At 41.3% G+C, this 22,644-nt stretch overlaps 1 protein-coding gene across 2 annotated transcripts; it reads right to left on the bottom strand.

Annotated features, from left to right (window-relative positions):
* Nucleotides 1-900: 900 nt before the first annotated feature.
* Nucleotides 901-19,167, bottom strand: LOC105024688 (uridine phosphorylase 1). Of its 2 annotated transcripts, none has more exons than XM_029124554.2 (8): nucleotides 18,977-19,167; nucleotides 18,701-18,757; nucleotides 17,205-17,322; nucleotides 16,731-16,889; nucleotides 13,369-13,483; nucleotides 12,574-12,783; nucleotides 1,667-1,813; nucleotides 901-1,381 (listed from the first exon to the last, which is right to left on the bottom strand). In XM_029124554.2, exons 1-8 carry the CDS (start codon nucleotides 18,982-18,984, stop codon nucleotides 1,233-1,235), a joined length of 963 nt encoding a protein of 320 aa, XP_028980387.1. In that variant the 5' UTR covers nucleotides 18,985-19,167; the 3' UTR covers nucleotides 901-1,232. The 2 variants fall into 2 exon arrangements, with proteins under 2 accessions (XP_028980387.1, XP_010893077.1); XM_010894775.5 differs by lacking the exon at nucleotides 901-1,381 and adding an exon at nucleotides 6,063-6,202 and having other exon boundaries at nucleotides 1,735-1,813; nucleotides 12,570-12,783.
* Between the last annotated feature and the right edge of the window lie 3,477 nt (nucleotides 19,168-22,644).

Genomic DNA, 22,644 nt, shown 5'->3' with positions numbered 1-22,644 from the left:
TTGATGCCATTGACTGCCCCTCACGTTTCCCAGACCTGAATCCAATTGAGAACCTCTATAACGTTACGTATTTGTGCATCCAACGCCGCCAAGTAGCGCCACAGACTGTCCAGGAGCTCAATGATACTCTGATCCAGGTCGGGGAGGAGATTATCAGGACACCATCCGTCCTCTAAACAGGAGCATACCCAGACGTCAGGAGTGCATACAGGCACGTGGGGGCCATACACACCACAGAGGCACATTATGAGTTGCCGTGGTGAAATTCACGAAAGTTGGAGTAGTCTGTGATTTCAATTGTTTACTTTTTTTCGATCTGAGTTTGAATCCAGCCCTCAATCGGTTAGTGATTTGGTTTGCACTGACCGCTGTTACAATATTATTCTTAACAAATTACACAATGTACAGTAAAGATGTTGTAATGCTTTTTAATATATTTCGTTCATCGAGACCTGATGTGTGATTTAAATGTTCCCTTCATTAGTGTATAACAAAGCATGTGAAAAGTAAACGTATACTGTCATATCCCATATCCCTAGGATATAGGCTACATTTCGGATCCGATGAAGACCTCTAAGAGGAGTCGTAACATATTTCCTTCCACAATTATTTTAGAAATTATAGTTATTGTAGTTATTGTAACATCTGATAAGTGTTAAGCATTGGTGATAAAAGAGTTTTCATTCCGACTTCATAGCAGCCTTAAGCTTTGTGATTCTAAAAAAACATACAATAGGTCATATGGGTAAATTTAAACCGTCTTAAAAGGCTTCAGGTTAAAACCTGCATATACAGCTGTGGAAAAACAAAATCTTTCCTTTCCAAAAAAGTTGAAAAGGAAGGGTTTTGAGTGAGGAACAGAAAGAGACCACTGCAAAATGAAAGCTTCTGTTCCTCACACATAACTTTCCTTTTAAATTTTTTTGGAAAGGAAAGACAAAGGCGCGGTGGTCTCTTAATTTATTCCGGAGCTGTACTACTTTAATTTGGTAACACGCAATATGCTCCTTGGTAGTTCCACATTATTCTAAAGTAGTCCATTAACGGGAACCCTTCGCTGCAGAAGAAATGTATGGCAAATACAATATAAGTATAATATAAATGTAGATTGTATTCTACATGGTAAATGATAAATGTTGATAAATGTGCAATATGCAGTGAATCAGTCAGGCGATATTGAATGAATTCCACTTAAGGAGAGAGGCTCTGCTCCATGACCATAACACAAAAGATTAGCTTTTGTAATAGCCTGAGGCTTGGAGCCTCTTCTTGATGAGGTGGCTGACCAATATCTGAGGACGTTGTTCATAGGTTTGGAGAATTTCGCTGTTCAACTGGTCACCTTTCTGGCGGTCCAGTAGTGTCACACACACCACAGCCGCTTGAAAGGGACAATATACATGAAATAGAGATGAATAATTTACTCCATGTCACTCATTGGCATGACAACAATGAAACCGGGGGTTGGCTCAGCAGCACAAAAAGATTTAGGACCAGACAAATCATGTACTAGCATGTGTCTGCACTCAACTTGTTTGCATGCTCCAAAAACATTTCAATGCAAGCCCTTAAAAGGAAAACCATCTAAAATATATACATATATAATTTATAAATATTTATTTTAAATATATATCTTAAAATCATTACTAGCAGTGACTAGCAGTACCTTTCAGGCCACTCAGTTTGCACATGGCAGCAAATACAGAGGACTCCATCTCGATGTTGCGAACTCCAGACTCGTATGCTTTAGTCAGGTACTCCTGTTTATCCTTTTCTGTGTAGGAGCAGAAAGCTCCATCCAGACGTGCTTGGCCTGGAGAGATAAAATAAAAAAGTAGCAATTAATCACTCACTCTAGTAAGGTGGGCACATCAACATTACACAAGTCTGTGCCACCACGCCCAACTATTTTATGGGCATGTCAAAATAACATGTACGGTTAGGTCCGGAAATAATTGGACACTGACACAAGTTTTGTTATTTTGTCTGTCTACCGAAATATATTCATGTTACAATTAAATAATGAATATGGGCTTAAATTGCAGTCTCTCAGCTTCAATTCGAGGGTAATCACATCCACATTTTTAGGATTATTATAATAATTTTTTTAAAGATTTTATTGTTAACCTATAAATCAATACATTGACTTGCTCCTACTTACCTCGCTGATATGATCCAGCCATACATACAGTGGGGAGAACAAGTATTTGATACACTGCCGATTTTGCAGGTTTTCCTACTTATAAAGCATATAGAGGTCTGTAATATTTATCATAGGTACACTTCAACTGTGAGAAACGGAATCCAGAAAATCACATTGTATGATTTTTAAATAATTAATTTGCATTTTATTGCATGACATAAGTATATGATCACCTACCAACTAGTAAGAATTCTGGCTCTCACAGACCTGTTAGCTTTTCTTTAAGAAGCCCTCCTGTTCTCCACTCATTACCTGTATTAACTGCACCTGTTTGAGGTCATTACCTGTATAAAAGACACCTGTCCACACACTCAATCAAACAGACTCCAACCTCTCCACAATGGCCAAGACCAGAGAGCTGTGTAAGGACATCAGGGATAAAACAAGAAGCTTGTTGAGAAGGCAACAACTGTTGGCGCAATTATTAGAAAATGGAAGAAGTTCAAGATGACGGTCAATCCCCCTCGGTCTGGGGCTCCATGCAAGATCTCACCTTGTGGGGCATCAATGATTATGAGGAAGGTGAGGGATCAGCCCAGAACTACACAGCAAAACCTGGTCAATGAACTGAAGAGAGCTGGGACCACAGTCTCAAAGAAAAACATTAGTAACACACTATGCTGTCATGGATTAAAATCCTGCAGCGCATGCATGGTCCCCCTGCTTAAGGTCCATGTCCAGGCCCATCTGAAGTTTGCCAATGACCATCTGGATGATCCAGGGGAGGAATGGGAGAAGGTCATGTGGTCTGATGAGAAAAAATTGAGCTTTTTGGTCTAAACTCCACTCGCCGTGTTTGGAGGAAGAAGAAGGATGAGTAAAACCCCAAGAACACCATCCCAACTGTGAAGCATGGTGGTGGAAACATCATTCTTTGGGGATGCTTTTCTGCAAAGGGGACAGGACGACTGCACCGTATTGAGGGGAGGATGGATGGGGCCATGTATCGCGAGATCTTGGCCAACAACCTCCTTCCCTCAGTAAGAGCATTGAAGATTGGTCGTGGCTGGGTCTTCCAGCATGACAACAACCCGAAACACACAGCCAGGGCAACTAAGGAGTGGCTCTTTAAGAAGCATCTCAAGGTCCTGGAGTGGCCTAGCCAGTCTCCAGACCTGAACCCAATAGAAAATCTTAGGAGGGAGCTGAAAGTCCGTATTGCCCAGCGACAGCCCCGAAACCTGAAGGATCTGGAGAAGGTCTGTATGGAGGAGTGGGCCAAAATCCCTGCTGCAGTGTGTGCAAACCTGGTCAAGAACTACAGGAAACGTATGATCTCTGTAATTGCAAACAAAGGTTTCTGTAGCAAATATTAAGTTCTGCTTTTCTGATGTATCAAATACTTATGTCATGCAATAAAATGCAAATTAATTACTTAAAAATCATACAATGTGATTTTCTGGATTTTTAGATTCCGTCACTCACAGTTGAAGAGTACCTATGATACAAATTACAGACTTCTACATGCTTTGTAAGTGGGAAAACTTGTTCTACCCACTGTACCTTCACGTAACCTTAGATCGCAAGATGCAGGCCTTTTAATTGTACCTAGAATTTCTAAACAAACAGCCAGATGCAGGGCCTTCTCTCATAGAGCTCCACTACTGTGGAATTAGCTTAGAAATGCAAACTCAGTGCAAACTTTCAAGTGTCTACTAAAGACTCATCTCCACAGCATGGTCTATGATTAAGTGTAGTCTGCCCCAGGGGCGTGAAGGTGACCAGAAAGGCTTGATAATGTCCCCCCTTGCTATCTTGCCAGGTGGGCTCTCATCGCCACTGGGATGCCCTCCCTCCAATGCCATTCCATGGGGGCGGAGTAACTGGCTTGTTGTTGTCTCTCTGTTGTGCACTTGTGCATTTGGGCTGTACTCTGCTGGCAATACTTGGTCCTCATTCAGGGTGGTTGGAGTTGGTGGGTGTCCCTTTGGTTGAAGCTTGGCAATGCGGGTGGATTGATTTTCTGCCTGTTGGGCCCTGTCCAGGGTCTCCCCCGGATAGGGCCACAGTGTCAATGGAACCCCCTGTCTCAGCCCCAAGGTCTTATGCTGCTATATTAGTGTGCTGTGGGAGTAGGGTCAGTTCTCCTTCTTTACTATAAATCCTTGTTGATCTAAAGAATGCATTTTCAAAATGTTCTCTGTATCCTGCTGTTTTTAACATAGGAGGACATGAGATCTTGGCCCAGACTTGAGGAGTACCAGGCTTGAAAGACCCGTTGCTGTCCCTGTCCAAAGTCCTCCTGGTTGTGTTACAGACCAAGACGATAACTGACGATTTCAGCTGCCACTGTGCTGACAAAAACACAACCCCCCCTTCCCCGTGTTGTCCCTGTCCTTGTCCATCTGGTCATGCATCCGACCAGGACTAGGTGTAGGTGTTTTTATTAAAGCACTTTGTGACAACTGCTGCTGTAAAAAGGGCTTTATAATTAAATTTAATTGATTGATTGATTGATTGATTGATTGAAATTGGAGGAAGGGTTTAGGAATTACAGATCTTTAATATGTAGCTCCCTCTTTTTCATGGGACCTAAAGTAAATGGACAATTGACTCAAATGCTGTGAACTTATACTGTTTTAACATTGCCCTGGTATTCAATTTTAGGTTTTGTTGGATCATACATTTGCGAGATAACGTTTACTACGCTTTGTGTTTCTGCTGGAATAAGTGGCAGACCGAAATCCATGCAACAAACACTGTCGACACGGCAGGCTAGTCTTGCTAGCAAACTTTCAGCAATGGCGGAGGATGGGGCTGGTGGCAAGGTGGAAGATATTGTATCCATGCCTCAACTTGTGTCTGAACTAGCTAAGCAGAGGTCTGTTTTAACGGATGATATCTCCATGTTGATTCAAGGGTCGCTAAAACCACTCTAGTCTGCTGTGGATGCTATATGTGACACTGTCAACTCGTTTCAATCCAGGCTAGCATCAACGGAGGCTATAGCTGGTGAGAACTTCGAGTGCTTGAACTCTGCTGAAACTACTATAAATGCGTTGAAGGTAGGCAATCAGGAATTATTAGATCTGGTGAATGACCTCGAAAACAGAGCACGCAGGTCGAACCTGCAAATTGTGAACATTCCGGAGGGCAGCGAGAATGGCAAAGATCCAGTTAAATTCATGGAAGAACTACTTAGGGAATGTCTGGGTTCGAGTGTTTTCGCTGAGCCACCTAAACTGGAGAGAGCATAGATCCTTGGCTCCTAGACCAGCGCACAGGAAGCCTGCTAAAGAATTTGTGGTGTGTTTTCGAAGCTTACAACAAAAATAAACAACACTGCGTTGGGCAAGGAGCCATGTGGTTAAGTTCCACGATGCTAACCTTTGGTTTTATCCTGACCTGAGTGCTATCTTGGCGAAAAGACAGGGCTTTCCACGGAGTTAAACAGACAGTGTATGAGAAAGGAGTGAAATTCCACCTGGTGTATCCAGCCCGCCTGAGAGTGATTCTGGGGGATGAGACGTTTACCTTTGAAACACCTGACGAAGCACAGGCATTCTACAACAAGCGCATTCGGTCCATCCAGTGAAGGGAGGTGATGGACTAAATATGTACTCAGAGGACTTGACCTACACTGCATGTTAACTAGGTACTCTGCTGTTAATTGATGAAAGCACACTCACTTTAATTAGGTTGTAAAATGTATGGCACTTTCATACTGATGCAAATTGACAGATGTTGGGACTCTTGTAGATAACGTAGTTCTTAAAGGATGTTCACCGGTAAGGCGTCTTTAGCGAGCCTGCAGTTTATCCCATTTTGGGATCTAGACATAGGCAGGTCACACGCTATGGGTTTCAGTTTATGTCTTTGTTGTATGGGGTGTGAGGGGTTTAAGGGTGTGGGGAGGTACCTCGTTTTCACTGTGAGTCAGTTTTGTTGAGTACTTGTAGCTGGCCAGTTTTGAGTTGGTTATGGATAGTAGTAGGCTCAATCAAGACTTGGGTAAAGCTGTCAGGTTTATAAGCTGGAATGTCAAAGGGATGAATGGACCTGTGAAACAAGCAAGAATATTTGCACATTTTACATTTTTAAAATGTGAAATAGCTTTTTTGCAAGAAACTCACTTATTGGTGAGAGATCAGCTCAGATTAAAGAAAACATGGGTGGGCCAATTATTTCATTCAGGATTTAGTCATAGGTCTGGGGCTATCCTGATACATAAATAAGTTACTTTTAGCCCAACTAAGGTAATAGAGGAATCACAAGGGCAATATGTTATTGTATTAGGGTCTTTATATTTTAAACCTGTCGTACTGGTGAATGTATATGCTCCTTTTTTCAATGTAAATATGCCCACAATTGGTGCAGTCAGTAGAGCAGAATTGGAGTTCCCTGTCTCGCACACCGAAATTGCAGATACAATTAGGACCATGCAAAATGGAAAGGCACCAGGACCTGACGGGTACCCAGTTTAATTTTTAAAGACATTTTCGGGGCAACTAATTCCACTTTTGCTTGAGATGTTTAACTAATCAAAAGCTAATGGTACTTTGCCCAGGACACTGACTGAAGCTTCCATAATTTTACTGTTAAAACCAGGGAAAGACAGAAAGGAATGTGGGTCATATCGCTCTATTTCCCTCCTTAATTGTGATATCAAAATATTGGCAAAAGCACTCGCACTCTGTTTGGAAAAAGTAATGCCAGAGGTGATCTCCCCGGACCAAACAGGTTTTATGACGGGACGGCACTCTTTTTCAAATGTGCGTCGCCTTCTAAATGTCTTGTACTCACCTGAGTCCAGTGCAGTGGCTGAAATGGTCATCTCTCTGGATGCCGAAAAAGCATTTGATAGGGTAGAGTGGAGTTTTTTGTTTGAGTGTTTGAGTAGATTTGGTTTTGGCCAAATTTTAGATCTTGGATTGAGTTTCAATACTTCAGCCCAAAGGCATCAGTAATCACCAATAGGAATCATTCCAAATGATTTTCCCTGACGAGGGGAACACATCAGGGATCACCAATAAGTCCAGGCTCTAATTATTGAATCTCTCTCTATTGCGCTTAAGTCAAAGCCAGAAATAGGTGGAATTCATAGATGGGGATTGACCCATAAGTTATCTTTGTATGCAGATGATTTATTGTTGTACCTATCAGACCCTATACATTCTGTTCCCCATGTTTTGAATATATTGCAAGCATTTAGTATTATCGCTGGTTATAAATTGAACCTAACTAAAAGTGAGTGCTTTCCTATAAATGCCTTGGCCCGGTCTCTTCAGGACTCAGAATTACCCTTTTGTATGACCAGAGATGGGTTTAAGTATTTAGGTATTAACTTGACGCAAATCTTTCCTGAGCTATACCATAAAAACCTTACTCCATTAGTCAGCCTGATTTTCAGAGATGGAATGCCTTTAATTTGTCATTGGCTGGTAGGATTAACTGTATTAAAATGAATGTTCTGCGCAGATTTCTTTATCTTTTTCAGTGCCTCCCAATTTATCTACCTAAATAATTTTTTCAATCTATCGATAGGTATATAACATCATTTATTGGAGCTGCAAAGGCTCCTAGACTTCAAAAGAGATTCCTTCAAAGACGTCGTTCCAGCGGAGGCTTGGTTTGCCAAATTTACAATTTTACTACTTGGCAGCTAACTGCCAGAAAATACTTTATTGGAGTCAGTCATCAGATATGGTCTGGTGTGAATCTGAAAATAATTCATGTCTTTCAACATCACTCTCAGCTTTGGTAACTTCTAAAATCCCTCTGGCTATTTCAACACATACTTCAAATCCACCGGTCATTAATACCTTACGTATTTGGCAACAATTTAAAAAACATTTTCCATTCAAGCCCCAATTTGCCATAATCATTCATTTATTCCGGCTGGAATAGATGCAACTTTCTTGCAATGGAACAGGCAAGGCCTTGTCAGAATTAAAGATTTTTATAAAGATGGTTTATTTGCTCTCCTGCTCAAATCATTTTAGATATCTTCAGATTCGCGACTATATTCATAGTAATACGACAGAATTTCCAAATGAACCAGATTCATCTGTCTTGGGGGATATCTTGGAAGTGTCTTCTAATTTAAAAGGACTTATTTACAGAATTTATAACATCATCACTTCCCATGGTGACGACATTCTGGATAAGATTAGAGCAAAGTGGGATGATGAACTAGGAGAGACAATACCCGATAGTATATGGGAGGAAGCTGTGCGTAGGGTCAATGGGACTACATCCTGTGCTCGTCTAAGCTTAATCCAGTTTAAAGTTTTACATAGTACGCATTTTTCTAAAGCTAAATTGGCAAAAATATTTCCAGGCATGGATGAAAATTGTAGCAGATGTCACAGCGCTCCAGCAACCTTGACCCACATGTTCTGGTCATGCCCACGCTTGGATACATTTTGGTTGGAGGTCTACAAAACGCTATCTTAAGTTATAGAAACAGAATGTGAGCCCAATGTGTATACTTCAACTTTTGGAACGGTGCGGACATACCATATAGGGCTTGCTAGGTATAAAATCTACTTTGATTACCAGGTGGCAAATTCTTTTACATTGGAAATCACCATACCCACCAAAAGTATCTGTATGGCTGACTGATCTTATGATGTATCTGAAATTGGAAAAGATAAAGTATGCCCTTAGAGGATCCAATTGCCTCTAAGGGTAATTGGACCCTCTAAGTCCCTTCCTGGGATTCCCTAATAACATGTAAAGCACTAAGACAGTTTGATGGTTGAGGCCTAAAGAAGTCTACATTATTGTTTTATGTACTGTAACACCCCTGGCCGGGATGCTAAATCAGGAGTCGGAGTCAGAGGTAAAGAACAACAGGTAGAATTTATTTACCCTAACAAGACAGCTGTGCGGCCACTGTGTATGCCAACAATACCTGTTAACACACAGGCTCTTGACAAACTCTCCTAAATCTGTAGCTATCTAAGACAAGTATCCCACGTCACGGTTCTCTCACACACAGGAGTGGAGCCACAAGAGAGAGAGATGCTTGCCAAAACCCCACCTTATATAAGCTATGGCCTGGGACCCCTGGACCCACCCCTGCTGTCCCCGAGCCCCCGGGGATGCCCTCCTCACTGCAGGACATCCCACCAGGTAAAACAGCCCCACCTAACTGTCAGGCCCCGCCCCCTAATGAAACATAACTGAGCAACTTAGAACAGCACTTTAAATGAACACAGGGTCGCTACAGTACTAATGGTTTGTTTTTGTGTTTTTGACGGGTGTCATACTGAGACGCACAGTGGTTCTGATAAGGGTGTGTGGGAGGGTGGCCAGTGGGGTTTTATTTTGGAAATGAAAAAGTAAAACAAATGTATTTCCAGTAAGTATGTAACTTGGTTGTTTTTAATGAATAAAAAAGAAGCGCTCAGTGAAAGTGAAACCGGACATTTTTAGGCTGCAAAAACAAAATCTATCAGAGAGATAGGAGGAACATTAGGCATTGCCAATGTTCACAGTTTGGTACATTATGAGAAAGAAGGAACGCACTAGTGAGCTCTGCTACACAAAAAGGCCTGGGCGTCCACGAAAGATAACAGAGGTGGATGATCATAGGATCCTTTCCATGGTAAAGAAAAACCCCTTCACAACATCCAGCCAATATCATTGTCCAAGTCTGCCATGAAGAGAAGACTTCACGAGAGCAAATACAGAGGGTTCACTACAAGGTGCAAACCATTCATAGGCCTCAAGAATAGGCCAGATTTGCCAAAAAACATATAAAAAGGCCAGCCCAGTTCTGGAACTTCATTCTTTGGACATTTGAAACTAAGATCAACCTGTACCAGAATGATGGGATGAAAAAAGTATGAAGAAGGCTTGGAACGTCTCAAGATCCAAAGCATACCACATCATCTGTAAAACACGATGGAGGCAGTGTGATGGCATGGGCATACATGGTTTCCAATGGCACTGGGTCACTATTGTTTATTGATGATGTGACAGAAGACAGTAGTAGCCAGATTAATTCTGAAGTGAATAGGAATATATTGTCTGCTCAGATTCAGACAAATTTAGCAAAGTTGATTGGACAGCGGTTCACTTTATGATGGGCAATGACCCAAAACATACTGCGAAAGCAACCCACGGTTTTTTTAAGGCAAAGAAGTGGAATATTCTACAATGGCCAAATATATCACCTGATCTCAAACCGATCGAGCATGCGTTTCACTTGCTGAACACAAAACCTAACCTCCTAAGACCTGAGCTTTGATAATGTATGCATTTTTTATTTCTCTTAGCTATTTCGGATTAGTAGGATCTGATATGTATAATATCTAAGCATGGCGCAGACAACTGTCCTCTAATAAGGACAATAGGTTTAAGTTAAGCAGAATGAAGTGCATGGTGCAGGAAGCCTAAAACATACAGTGGATATAAAAAGTCTACACACCCCTGTTAAAATGCCAGGTTCTTGTGATGTAAAAGAATGAGACAAAGATAAATCATGTCAGAATTTTTTCCACCTTTAATGTGACTTATTCATTTGAAAAACAAACTGAAATCTTTGAAGAAAAAGAAAAAATACTCACAATAACCTGATTGCATAAGTGTGCACACCCTTAAAATAATATTTTGTTGAAGCACCTTTTGATTTTATTACAGCACTCAGTCTCTTTGGATAGGGGTCTGTTAGCATGGCACATCTTGACGTGGCAATATTTGCCCACTCTTCTTTGCAAAAGCGCTCCAAATCTGTCATTTTGCGAGGATATCTCCTGTGCACAGCCTTCTTCAGATCACCCCACAGATGTTCAATTGGATTCAGCTCTGGGTGGGCCATTCCAAAATGTTAATCTTCTTCTGGTGAAGCCATGCTTTTGTGGATTTGGATGTGTGCTTTGTGTCATTTTCGTGCTGAAAGGTGAACTTCATCTTCAGCTTCCTAACGGATGCCTGAAAGTTTTGTGAAATTGCCTGGTATTTGGATCTGTTCATAATTCCCTCCACCCTAAATAAGGCCCCAGTTCCAGCTGAAGAAAAACAGACCCAAAGCATGATGCTGTCACCACCATGCTTCACTGTGGGTATTGTGTTCTTTGGGTGATGTTCAGTGTGGTTTTTGCGCCAAACATACCTTTTGGAATTATGGCCAAAAAGTTAAACCATAACACATTTTCCCACATGCTTTTGGGGGACTTGATGTTTGGTTTTGCAAACTTCAGCCAGGCTTAGATGATTTTCTTTGTAAGAAAAGGCTTCCGTCTTGCCACCCTACCCCATACCCCATTCATATGAAGAATACGGGAGATTGTTGTCACATGTAGCACACAGCCAGTACTTGCCAGAAATTCCTGCAGTTCCTTTAATGTTGCTGTAGGTCTCTTGGAGTCCTCCCTGACCAGTTTTTTTCTCGTCTTTTCAGCAATTTTGGAGGGACTTCCAGGTGTTGGTAATGTCTCTGTTGTGCCATATTTTCTCCACTTGATGATTCCATGGTATATCTAATGCTTTGGAAGCTCTCTGTGGACCATGGATTTTGCTCTGAGATGCAACTAAGAAAATCCTACAAGAAAAGCTAAACTTTATTTGTGATTAATCAGAGTCACTTTAAACGATGGCAGGTGTGTAATGACTTCTATTTAACATGAGTTTGAATGTGATTGATTAATTCTGAACACAGCCACATCCCCAGTTATAAGCACACTTATGCAACCAGGTTATTGCACATTTTTTCCCCCTTGAAGATTTCAGTTTGTTTTTCAATTGAATTGCTCACATTATAGGTCACATTAAAAGTGGAAAAAGTTGTGACATGATTTATCTTTGTCTCATTCTTTTACATCACAAAACCTGGCATTTTCACAGGGGTGTGTAGACTTTTTATATCCGCTGTAGTGTCCTCATAGCGAACACATGGTCTCAGGAGGTCATTGCAGAAATACCCACAAACAAACAACAACTGAAGACAGCTGCAGTTAAGGCCTGGCATCACATAAGAAGAAACCCAGTGTTTCATGTCCATGCATTCCAGACTTCAAGCGGTCATTGTCTGCAAAGGATTCTCGACAAAGTACTAAAAATGAACATTCTATTTATGATTGTGTAAATTTCTCCAACTACATTTGAGCCCCTGAAATAATGGGACTGTGTATGAAAATGGTTGCAATTCCTAAATGTTTCATACAATATTTTTGTTCAACCCCTTTCATTAAAGCTGAAAGTCTGCACTTCAATTTTATCTTGGTTGTTTAATTTCAAATCCATTGTGGTGGCGTATAGAGCCAAAATTATGAACATTGTGTCAGTGTCCAAAAATTTCTGGACCTAACTGTAGTCGACGAGAGCGCTAACACATCTGGCAACGCGCTAACACACCAACACACAAAATGCAGGCTCACAGATGAAGAGCAAAATTCTCAAGTAGGGCAGAGGTCCTCACCCACCTTCATAGAAGTCCAAGGTGCACATGGTGTTGCCTATGACCGTGTTAAATTGGCCCAGTTCATTGCTATACTGCAGCAGTTCTTCGGCCAGACCTTCATCCAGGTCTGTGCTTCGCACCACCGTCTTCCCCAGAATGATTTGCTTGAACCAGGGCAGAAAGGTGGCATCTACTGGCTGCTTGGTGACTACCACCGTGCCTGGCTCAAGACCTGGAGGAAGAATCATGATGTTATGGACATACTTCAATCATCAGAATCATGACATTATCGCTGTCAAAGGCCTTCATTAAAATCATGACATCATGGTCATCAACGTTTTTTTTTAGAATCAAGATGTTATGGCGGTCAACAGCCTTTATTAGAATCAAGACGTTATGGCTGTCAAAGGACTTCATCAGAATGACGTTATGGTCGTCAACAGCCTTCATTAGAATTATGACGTTATGAACGTCAACAGCCTTTATTAGAATCATGATACTGTGGCCATCAATGGCCTGTAGGGACTACCAAGGGGCACATTGCGTGTTACAGTGTTATTAGTTTCCCTTCAGTAATTTAACACTTAGAGATAAGACATTTAACTGACACTTACCCAAAACCATTCAGTCATGTGTGCATATGTTTTACATTGGGTGTTCCAGTGAATCTGACCCAATATACTTTCATTGCCATTGTCGTGATCTACTAAGCTACAGTGGGATTCATGTGTTGTACAACATCATGAGGGAACAGACCAAAACTCAAGGGACTTGAGAAGATCATAGGCAGAACATGTGTAAATGTTAAATGCTATACCTAATCCACCTGATGTTCCAATGCGTATGATAGTCACATCAGTACAGTGGGCGTGGTGGAGGAGCTTGATGAGCTCATGTAACATGATGGCAATGGAGGGGATCCCCATGCCATGCTGGAAAACAGAAAGAGGAAGAATGAGAGAGAGAGTCATAGATGGATTACGTTAAACCACAAAATGTAGCCTGTTGCGTATACCAAGTCGCTACACCTTCTGTCATTTTAAATAAAGTTGTGCTCAAAGGTTTGCATACTCCTGGATAATTGGAAATATATGTACCATTTTTAAAGAAAACATGAGTGAGCAAGCAAAATACATGTATTTTATTTCTTATGGGATACATATTCAACTATAGGTTATAACAGAATAGCACAATCATAAAAAAAACATGGCAACAAAGATTATTTTTTTACTGACCCCTGTTCAAAAGTCTGCATAGCCTTAGTTATTAATACTGTGTATTGCCCCCTTTAGCATCAATGACAATGTGCAGTCTTTTGTAATAGTTGTCTATGAATTCTTGCAGGTGGTATAGCTGCCCATTCGTCTGGGCAAAATGCCTCCAGGTCATACAAATTATGTTTGAGATCTCCCCAGAGTGGCTTGATGATATTAAAATCAGGAGACTGTGATGGCCACTCCAGAACTTTCACCTTTTTCTGCTGTAACCACTGGAGGGTCAACTTGGCCTTGTGCTTAGGGTCATTGTCATGCAGGAAAGTCTATCCCTATTTCACCCCTTATTTCATCTCCCGTATTTACCCCCGATTCCCTATATCAGTGTTTCCCAACCTTTTTTGAGCCGGGGCACATTTTTTACATTTACAAAATCCTAGGGCACACCAACAACCAAAATGACACAAAATGACAATCTAACACAGTACATATTAGATTACCTTTATTATAATACATATAGTTAATAATATCGTTTTTTAATGTGTTTATACTAGGTGGGAAACCTGGGGCTGTTACGATGAACACAAAATGGATATCCTGGCAGTAATGGTAGAAAGACACACACGAAGCTCTTCCTCAACAGCTCTCAGTCTCTCTCTGTTTTTAGCTTTTATCGCAGTCAAGCTTGAGAAGCTCAGCTCACACAGATATGTGGTTGAAAACGGGAGCAATGTCAAAATAGCTTTGTTGGCTAGAATGGGGAACTCCTTGGCAACAGATAACCAAAAACTGTCCAAAGAAGATCAGCAAAGTTTAGCTTTAAACCACGATCTTGTTTCAGTTCAATGAGTTCCTCTTGCTCCTTTCCAGCAACGGATGCTGAGCTGTATGGGCCCAGTCAAGGCATTCTGTGAAGGCTGAATAGAAATAAAATGACAACTTCTCCTCAAGAGTTTTCAAATGTGTGCAAATCACCTCGCACATTGCAGCAGTGTTGCCATCATGCAGTTTCTCGGTGAGTGGGAACATCTCAAGGTTGCCACGCTGCACATGTTGTTGCCAGAGCTGCACCTTTAAACGGAATCCGTTCATATTATCAGTGCTTATAGGCAGGTTTTCATTTTGGCCTTGCATCCGTGTGTTCAGTTCATTCAGATGATGAAATATATCTGCCAGGTATGCCAGCTTTGCACACCACTCATCACTTGCAAGCAGCTTTGAGTAATCGGATCTCTCGTTTGTCAGAAAAACTTTAAGTTCCTCTCGTAGCTCATACACACGGGTCAGCACTTTGCCGGGCGACAGCCACCGGACCTCCGTGTGGAGCAATAAGACTTTATGCTCCGCTCCCATTTCCTTACACAAAGACGCAAATAAGCGACATTTCAAAGGTCACGTCTTCACAAAGTTCACTATGCGCACAACATCATCCAACACAGGAGCTAGATCTGCTGGTAAGGTTTTTGCAACGAGGGCCTCACGGTGCAAAAAACAGTGCGTAACAATAACATCTGTTTTTTTTTCTTTGACCGTATACTTACGAAGCCTTTGAGGCGCCCGACCATGGCTGCAGTTCCATCAGTGCAGACACCTGTGCAGTTTTCCCACGTAAGTCCTCTTTGGTCAAGATATTCCGACGTGACCCGAAATATTTCCTCTCCTGTTGATTTTTCTGGCAGCGCCTTGCAAAATAGGAAGTTTTCTCTAATGGCTTCTCCATCCACAAAACGCACGTTGGCCAAGAGCTGACAATGTCCACTAATATCCGTCGACTCATCAAGTTGCAAGGCATATTTCTTACTGATGCGCATCTTTTCTAAAACAACAGTTTTGATATCCGCAGACATGTCATCAATACGTCTGGCAATTGTGTTATTTGAGAGAGGCACTTTAGCTATCTCTTTGGCCGCGTCAGGGCCGAGCATCTCGTTTACAATGGCTTTACAAGCTGGCAGTATTAATGTTTCTGGCACAGTGTGGGACTTTTTTGATTTAGCTACAAGTTCAGCAACAAGGTAGCTAGCTTTGATGGCTCTCTCGTTTACCTTTGTGTTTTTTCAAAAAAAAAAAAGTTGCCTGTTTCTCATTGTTTGTACGTAAGCATACAAAATAGTCCATCGGCTTGTTTGAACGGAAGGGTGTTTCGTTTGGAGATGGCGTTTAAGCTTGCTTGGCACCATGGCGTTATTGGATAGCTTCTCACCACACACCAAGCACAGCGGAGTCGGTGCCGTTGCATTCCCGATGAAAGTAAATCCAAATGAAAGATAGCTTTCGCTGTATTGCCTCGAGCTCATCGTCTTTTTTTTTTCGACCACTCATACTAGGGCCTTCATCTGGGTCCGAATTTTGTCCAGGGCTCTGTTCGGCATTTGCATTTTCTCTTCTCAAAAACTTCTCCATCACTGTCACTTGCTCGTCTTGCTGTGATCCCAAACTGCCACTGTCATGTGTCGCGACAAGGATGACCCTCCTTAAAGGGGAACCAAAGCACTCACAAAGTGTATAGCTAGTAGGCAAAAACCCAAAGCATGAAGAACAGTTTTTTTGGGAAATATTTGTTTTCTGTTTTTTAATAAATGCGTTTTTTTAATCTGCCACACTTTATTACAGCACAGACACCCGACAATTGTTAATTAGGTGATATTAGATAATTTCCCACGGCACACCTGACGATCTCTAAAGGCACACTAGTGTGCCGCGGCACACTGGTTGGGAAACACTATATAGTATATGGGAAAACCATACATTGTACTCAAGATGGCAGAGCAGCTGAGTCACTCAAAGTAGGAAGCAACCTTGCCATCAATATCTCATGAAGCCACAATGGAAGTTGCTGTGACGAGAACTATGAATTGGACACCACAACATTAAAATGGAGGGTGGATGGGGTTGACAAAGGATGACATTTGGGATGGGGTGAGCCATTGGCATAGTAGTGCTGTATTCATTCCCGATCACGTACGCTGACAGAGAGCACAGGGCCAATCTTGTACATGGCAAAGCGATCAGATCCAGCACAGATGTTGGGGTACTCAGACTTGGCATTCTCCAGACCCAGCTCTCCAGCAATGTACTCTATGAAGGACTTCATTCTTGAGGGACTGCCCCCCACACAGACAAACTATGGACACAAGAGAAGCAAGTGAAGATGTTAATGTCCTGGGGCTGAATTGATACGTTGATTGACCTAGAAGGCTGCAGTCTGGACACAGATTTGGAGATCAATTAAATTCAAGTTCAAACTCCTCTGCATTACTGCACTGTTTAAATGTAAATGTCATTGCATACATATTTCCACTGAGCTACAGGACTGAAATTATGTAATATGATTTCTGTGTGATAAATGAACACAACTCTTTTTGATTCTGATGCTGAATGTTCATTTATCAATCCAATCTTGCTAGTAGCTTAGTGAATCAATCAGTAATGTCATTACCTTGACATCTCCAAACATTGCTGGCAAGTCGTGAGTAGAGGTCCCAAGGTTAAAATGGTAGAGATTGTCCTTTTTCATTCCATCCAAATGTGGGTTATGTACATACACAGTGCTTTCACTAAGACAAAATAATCATAAAAGGAAATTAAGACAAGTCATATACCATAGTCCTAAACCTCTGGGGCCAGTTCATAACGTTTTATACACAGCGTAGGACTGCTGAGGTGAGATCATTAAATTAAATACACAGGATAATGGGATGATGAGAGACACCTGGCGGGGGCGGACCACAAAGACACCACAGGAGGAAGGAATGAGGGCGTGACAGGATCCTATGATAAGCACTCCTACACACAGGAATATGGGCCCTGGTTTTGAATAAGGTTGACAAAATTGCACTTTACTATAATGTCATCAGTATTGTGTAAGAATCATGTTACAGTAAATGATGCAATGTTTTTGAAAGATGTGGGGAAACAGTCTCTATATGAGCTTCTGTGTAAGAATATCATACACACCGATCAGCTATGACATTATGACCACCTGCTTAATATTGTGTAGGTCCCCCTTTTGCTACCAAACAGCCCTGATCCATTGAGGCATGGACTCCACTAGACCTCTGAAGGTGTGCTGTGGTATCTGACACCAAGACATTAGCTGCAGATCCTTTAAGTCCTGTATGTTGCAAGGTGGGTCCTCCATGGATTGGACTTGTTTGTGGAATTTGAGGCCAAGTCAACTCATTGTTGTGTTCCCCTAACCATTCCTGAACCATTTTTTCAGGGCACATTATCCTGCTGAAAAAGGCCAATGCCATCAGGGAATACGGTTGCCATGAAAGGGTGCACATGGTCTGCAACAATGCTCAGGAAGTTGGTTTGTGTAACATCCACATGAATGGCAGGACCCAAGGTTTCCCAGCAGAACATTGTCCAAAGCATTACACTGCCTCCGCCACCGGCTTGTCTCTTTCCCATAGTGCATCCTGGTTCATCACTTTTCCTTCCTTGGACCACTTTTGATAGGTACTGACCCCTGCAGACTGGGAACACCCCACAGTTTTGGAGATGCTCTGACCCAGTCATCAAGCCATCACAATTTGGCACTTGTCAAAGTCGCTCAGATCCTTACGCTTGCCCATTTTTCCTACTTCTAACACATCAATTTGAGGACAGAATGTTCACGTTCTGCCTAACATATCCCACCCATTGATAGGTACCATGATAACAAGATTATCAGAGTTACTCACTTCACCTGTCAGTGGTCATAATGTTATGGCTGATAGGTGTATGTGTGTGTGTGTGTTCGTTCTGCTGAGAAAGATGGAGTCAGTCTACTATTAAAAGTGAAAGTGAAATAAAAACCTAGGGACATTGTGACTCATTTCTTATTTTCATATTGTTCTAATTACATATGATTTTATGTCCCCTGTAGCAGATGTCTATTCTTTTGAATGTCACAGGTTTAACAACAACTGTGAACAAATATCTTCTCACCTCTCGCAGCATGTATCATTCTTCTTATCAGTAAACCCAGGTCCTGTTGCCATTTTCCTTAAAAAAAAACAAAAAAACAGTAAAATTACTAAAATTACTATTTATTATTTTACAAATTTAAAGACAAATACTATCTTTACTACTGTAGACCCATCAGCGATACTAACAGGGATTTCTTAGGATGTTCAGTATTTCCTGGCAAGGGAATTCTACACAATACCAAGGTGTATTTCTATGTATGGGTAAACTGATTGTACATGTATAGACGCATCTTACCTTTCCATTCCTGTGGCTGGATGGTTCACTAATCTTGCGTTAGATATCAATGTTATCCCAAAAATATATTTGCACTGTAAATGTGTTATTGAATGCAGGCACTGTGGCTACTGAATGAATCACTGCGAACATCAGACTAACTCATGAACGTCAACATTTCCACAGTGGAAGGAAGAAAACCAACCACTGTAACACACAGGGAATGTAATGGGAAGATCTCAATTACAAACGGCTCGCATCCTCCCTCAAGTCCCACCCCTTGACCATATCTACAAATGGGTTTATGAGAAGGTGGCAAGAAAAGGCCTCTAACATAGAGATTCAGATTCTCCCATGATCTCAGGTTTCGATATTATGTGGCGTACATTCTACGCTTTTCAAACAGGCAGTACAGTCCAGATGTTTGGCACTTGATCATTTTAGTTATGGGCATTCTGAATCACTAAAGTGAACGGCATCATACAGTACAGTTATTTTAAAAGAATCAGGTCATATGAATCACTGATTCATTTAATTAATCTTTGTCCAAAATTCAATTTATATCTCATGGTGGGACCTTATTGTTTAATCTAATAGCACTTGGTTTTATGTTTCCAGCCTAGGACTCACAAAAATAGTAATGTTACCGAATTAACCCTGTTTATATTTTCACCAAATTATTCAGTCTTCAGAAAATAATATCACAAGAAAATATAGTAGGACGCAATGAACAACAGCAATACAAATGTAATTCACCATGCATGTTTGGTTTCTGTTAGTCAAGGAGCATGCACATCTTAGGCTGCAATGAAAAACCAGTGCAATCATATCCTAATGTTTCCTGCAGAGCCAGAGGCACTCTGGTAGGGGAGACGGGGATGGTTGTCACACTTTTCTCTCTTGCCAGTATTTCTCAGCACCAGTATTGGTCCAAAGTTTTAGGTCTTGGGTATGAATTAATATCACTTTTATCAACAAAACATGATTTATTATGAAGTAATAAGCCATGAAATACACTTTCATGTTCTTGGTTTTGTCATGTTTATCTGAATAATCCTACACTCTCAAATATGTTGCAAATAGAACAAATACAACGACCATAGAAAAAAAATATATTTATTTGATTCAAGTTTCTAAGTTTAATTCCACATGCACTGTTATAGACCTACATTTGTGTGAAGGCCATGTAACGGATGTTCTCAAGCGGTCTACAGTCTTTAACAAATTAATTAAAGAACAACATTTAGTGGAACAGAAAGGGAAAATCGCACATTTTGGAGTGAGATACGTAGTGCGTTCTCACGTAGACCACTACTTTTTAAATTAAAAAATTTAACATAGGCTAAACCATGTATTTGACTGGACAAACTATAACAAACTTATGTGAAAGTAAGTGTTAACTGTTGAATCCCATGGGTGATTTGGATAAGAATTTCGGGGATACAGTTCGGCTCAAATCCAATCAGCGTCTTGTGAAAATGTTGAAAATTTCATAATGAATGGGCCAATGTATTACTTCAAATCTGACATACATATAATTTATGAATTGTCTATGAAAATATACCTCTCAAAACATTGACAACAATTAATATTTGTTCATATTTAAGAGTGATTTCAATAAAAACATGGGTATTAAAACAGGTTCCAAGGTCAAAATTCTGAGAAAGCAAATGAATGAAAATAGAATACATATTGCCTTATAGCTCAAAAACTATTGAATGTGCAACAGTGAAAACAGTGAAAGCAGAAGGACATGTTCAGGAGAGTGTGTAGAGTAAGACAAACCTGTCCAATCATGGGGAATAGTGTGCTACATCTAGCAACACAATATTTTCCACACCCTATTTAGCCCCCAATGCAAAGCACTATAATAGACTGTATGTGGGATACATATTGCCTCATACAGAAAAAAACTATTCGCTGCTTCATACAGAAAAAAACTGGAACTTTCGTAATTTGGGTTTTATTGTGTTTGATGAAATTAAAACTTTGAAGTCACACAGGCTATACATATATTTTTTTTTTCCACAAAAATGTCCCTCAAATATTTAACCAATTGGGTCTAGGAAATGTCCCCCTCAAATATTTAGTTTCTCAAACTTTGATCTTATAGGCTACTCCAAATAATGAGCTGTCAAAGCTTTTTATGCGATCCCAAAAACAAATAGTTGAAAGCAACATATAAGCTCTTCTTCAGTGGTAAATTAACTTCCATTTCTGATAACGTATGGAAAAGCATTGCTCAATTTGGAAAAATTAAACTCATGCGACACACTTGCCATACCGCATCCAAATCTTGCCGAGTACCGTAGATTTGGATGTGGTAGATGGGGTGTGACATCTTCAGGGTTGATCATACGGCAGAATACCCCGGTACCACCAGAGGTGTTGTAGGGATATTTTCATAAAATGTTGTTATTTCACATTAACCTGATGAAGAGTAGATAGAATGTCTCATGTGATCACTTGTATATTAATTGAGTGTTGTTATCTCATATTGAGGACAGAAGGACCTGTAGCTTGTCCTTGACTCTCTTGGCAAAATCTTGGGAGAATGAGAGAAATCACGTCACAATCACGCCACCAACAGTGGTTTGGGGGACGGATCCCAGAGGGTTGGTGGAAGATTGGAGAAGGATCCATCCAGAAATTAGCATAATGGGAGGGGCTAATATCATTGTATAATCATACTGTATAAAAGTGCGTTTCCAAAGTTTGGCAGTCGGTTGTTCTGCAGACCAACGTGGGCTTACAAAGCAATTCCCCTCCCCCACCTGGGACAGTCTGATCACCTTTTACTGTTCCTACTCCCCAAATATTTACCCCTAATTAAATGTGTGAAACCATCAGTGAGGACAGTGAAAGTAGGTCAGAAGATGGGTCAGAACAGGTTCTACTCTTGTTTCAACAGGAACAATAGAGATCCAGCTATTTAAGCTGAGCTCTCCCCGGATGACCTCCCCCTATCCATCGCAGAAGTGTTGTCTGCACTGAGCAGGGTGAATGCACGCAAGGCTGCTGGTTCTGATGGTGTCCCCGGGCGTGTGCTCAGCATGAGCTGAGCAGCTGGCCAAGGTCTTTACTGACATTTTCAAACTGTCACTGGTCCCCATATGATTCAAAACCACAACCATTGTGACAGTGCCGAAGCAGTCGACTGTGTCAAGCCTGAATGAATTCCGACCTGTTCCACTCACCTCAACAATCATGTGCTTTGAAAGACTAGTTCTGGCCCACCTTAAGTCCTGCCTCCCCCCAACACTGGATCCCTACCAATTTGCATACCGATCAAACAGGTCTACAGAGGACGCCATCTCCACAGCTTTATACTCTGCCCTGACCCACCCGGACAAAACCAACACCTATGTGAGAATACTGTTCATAGACTTTAGTTCAGCATTTGCTACGGTCATCCCCTCTAGGATGGTCAACAAACTGGGCTTTGGACTTCCTAACCAACAGATCCCAGTCTGTCAAATTAGACAACTTCACCTCCTCCAGCCTGATCCTGAACACTGGTGTTCCACAAGGCTACGTGCAGATCGAGCCCCCTCCTGTACTCCCTCTTCACCCACGACTGCGTTCCTGTACACCAGACCTGGGCAAGATAAGGCCTCCGGACCGGATCTGGCCCATTTAGTCATTCTATCCAGCACGCGATACATGCAAAACATTAAAAATAATACAAA

The sequence above is a fragment of the Esox lucius genome, chromosome 13 (assembly GCF_011004845.1).
Source record: "Esox lucius isolate fEsoLuc1 chromosome 13, fEsoLuc1.pri, whole genome shotgun sequence".
In the NCBI taxonomy this organism is placed as follows: Eukaryota; Metazoa; Chordata; class Actinopteri; order Esociformes; family Esocidae; genus Esox; species Esox lucius.
This window is presented reverse-complemented; position numbering and strand designations above follow the sequence as displayed.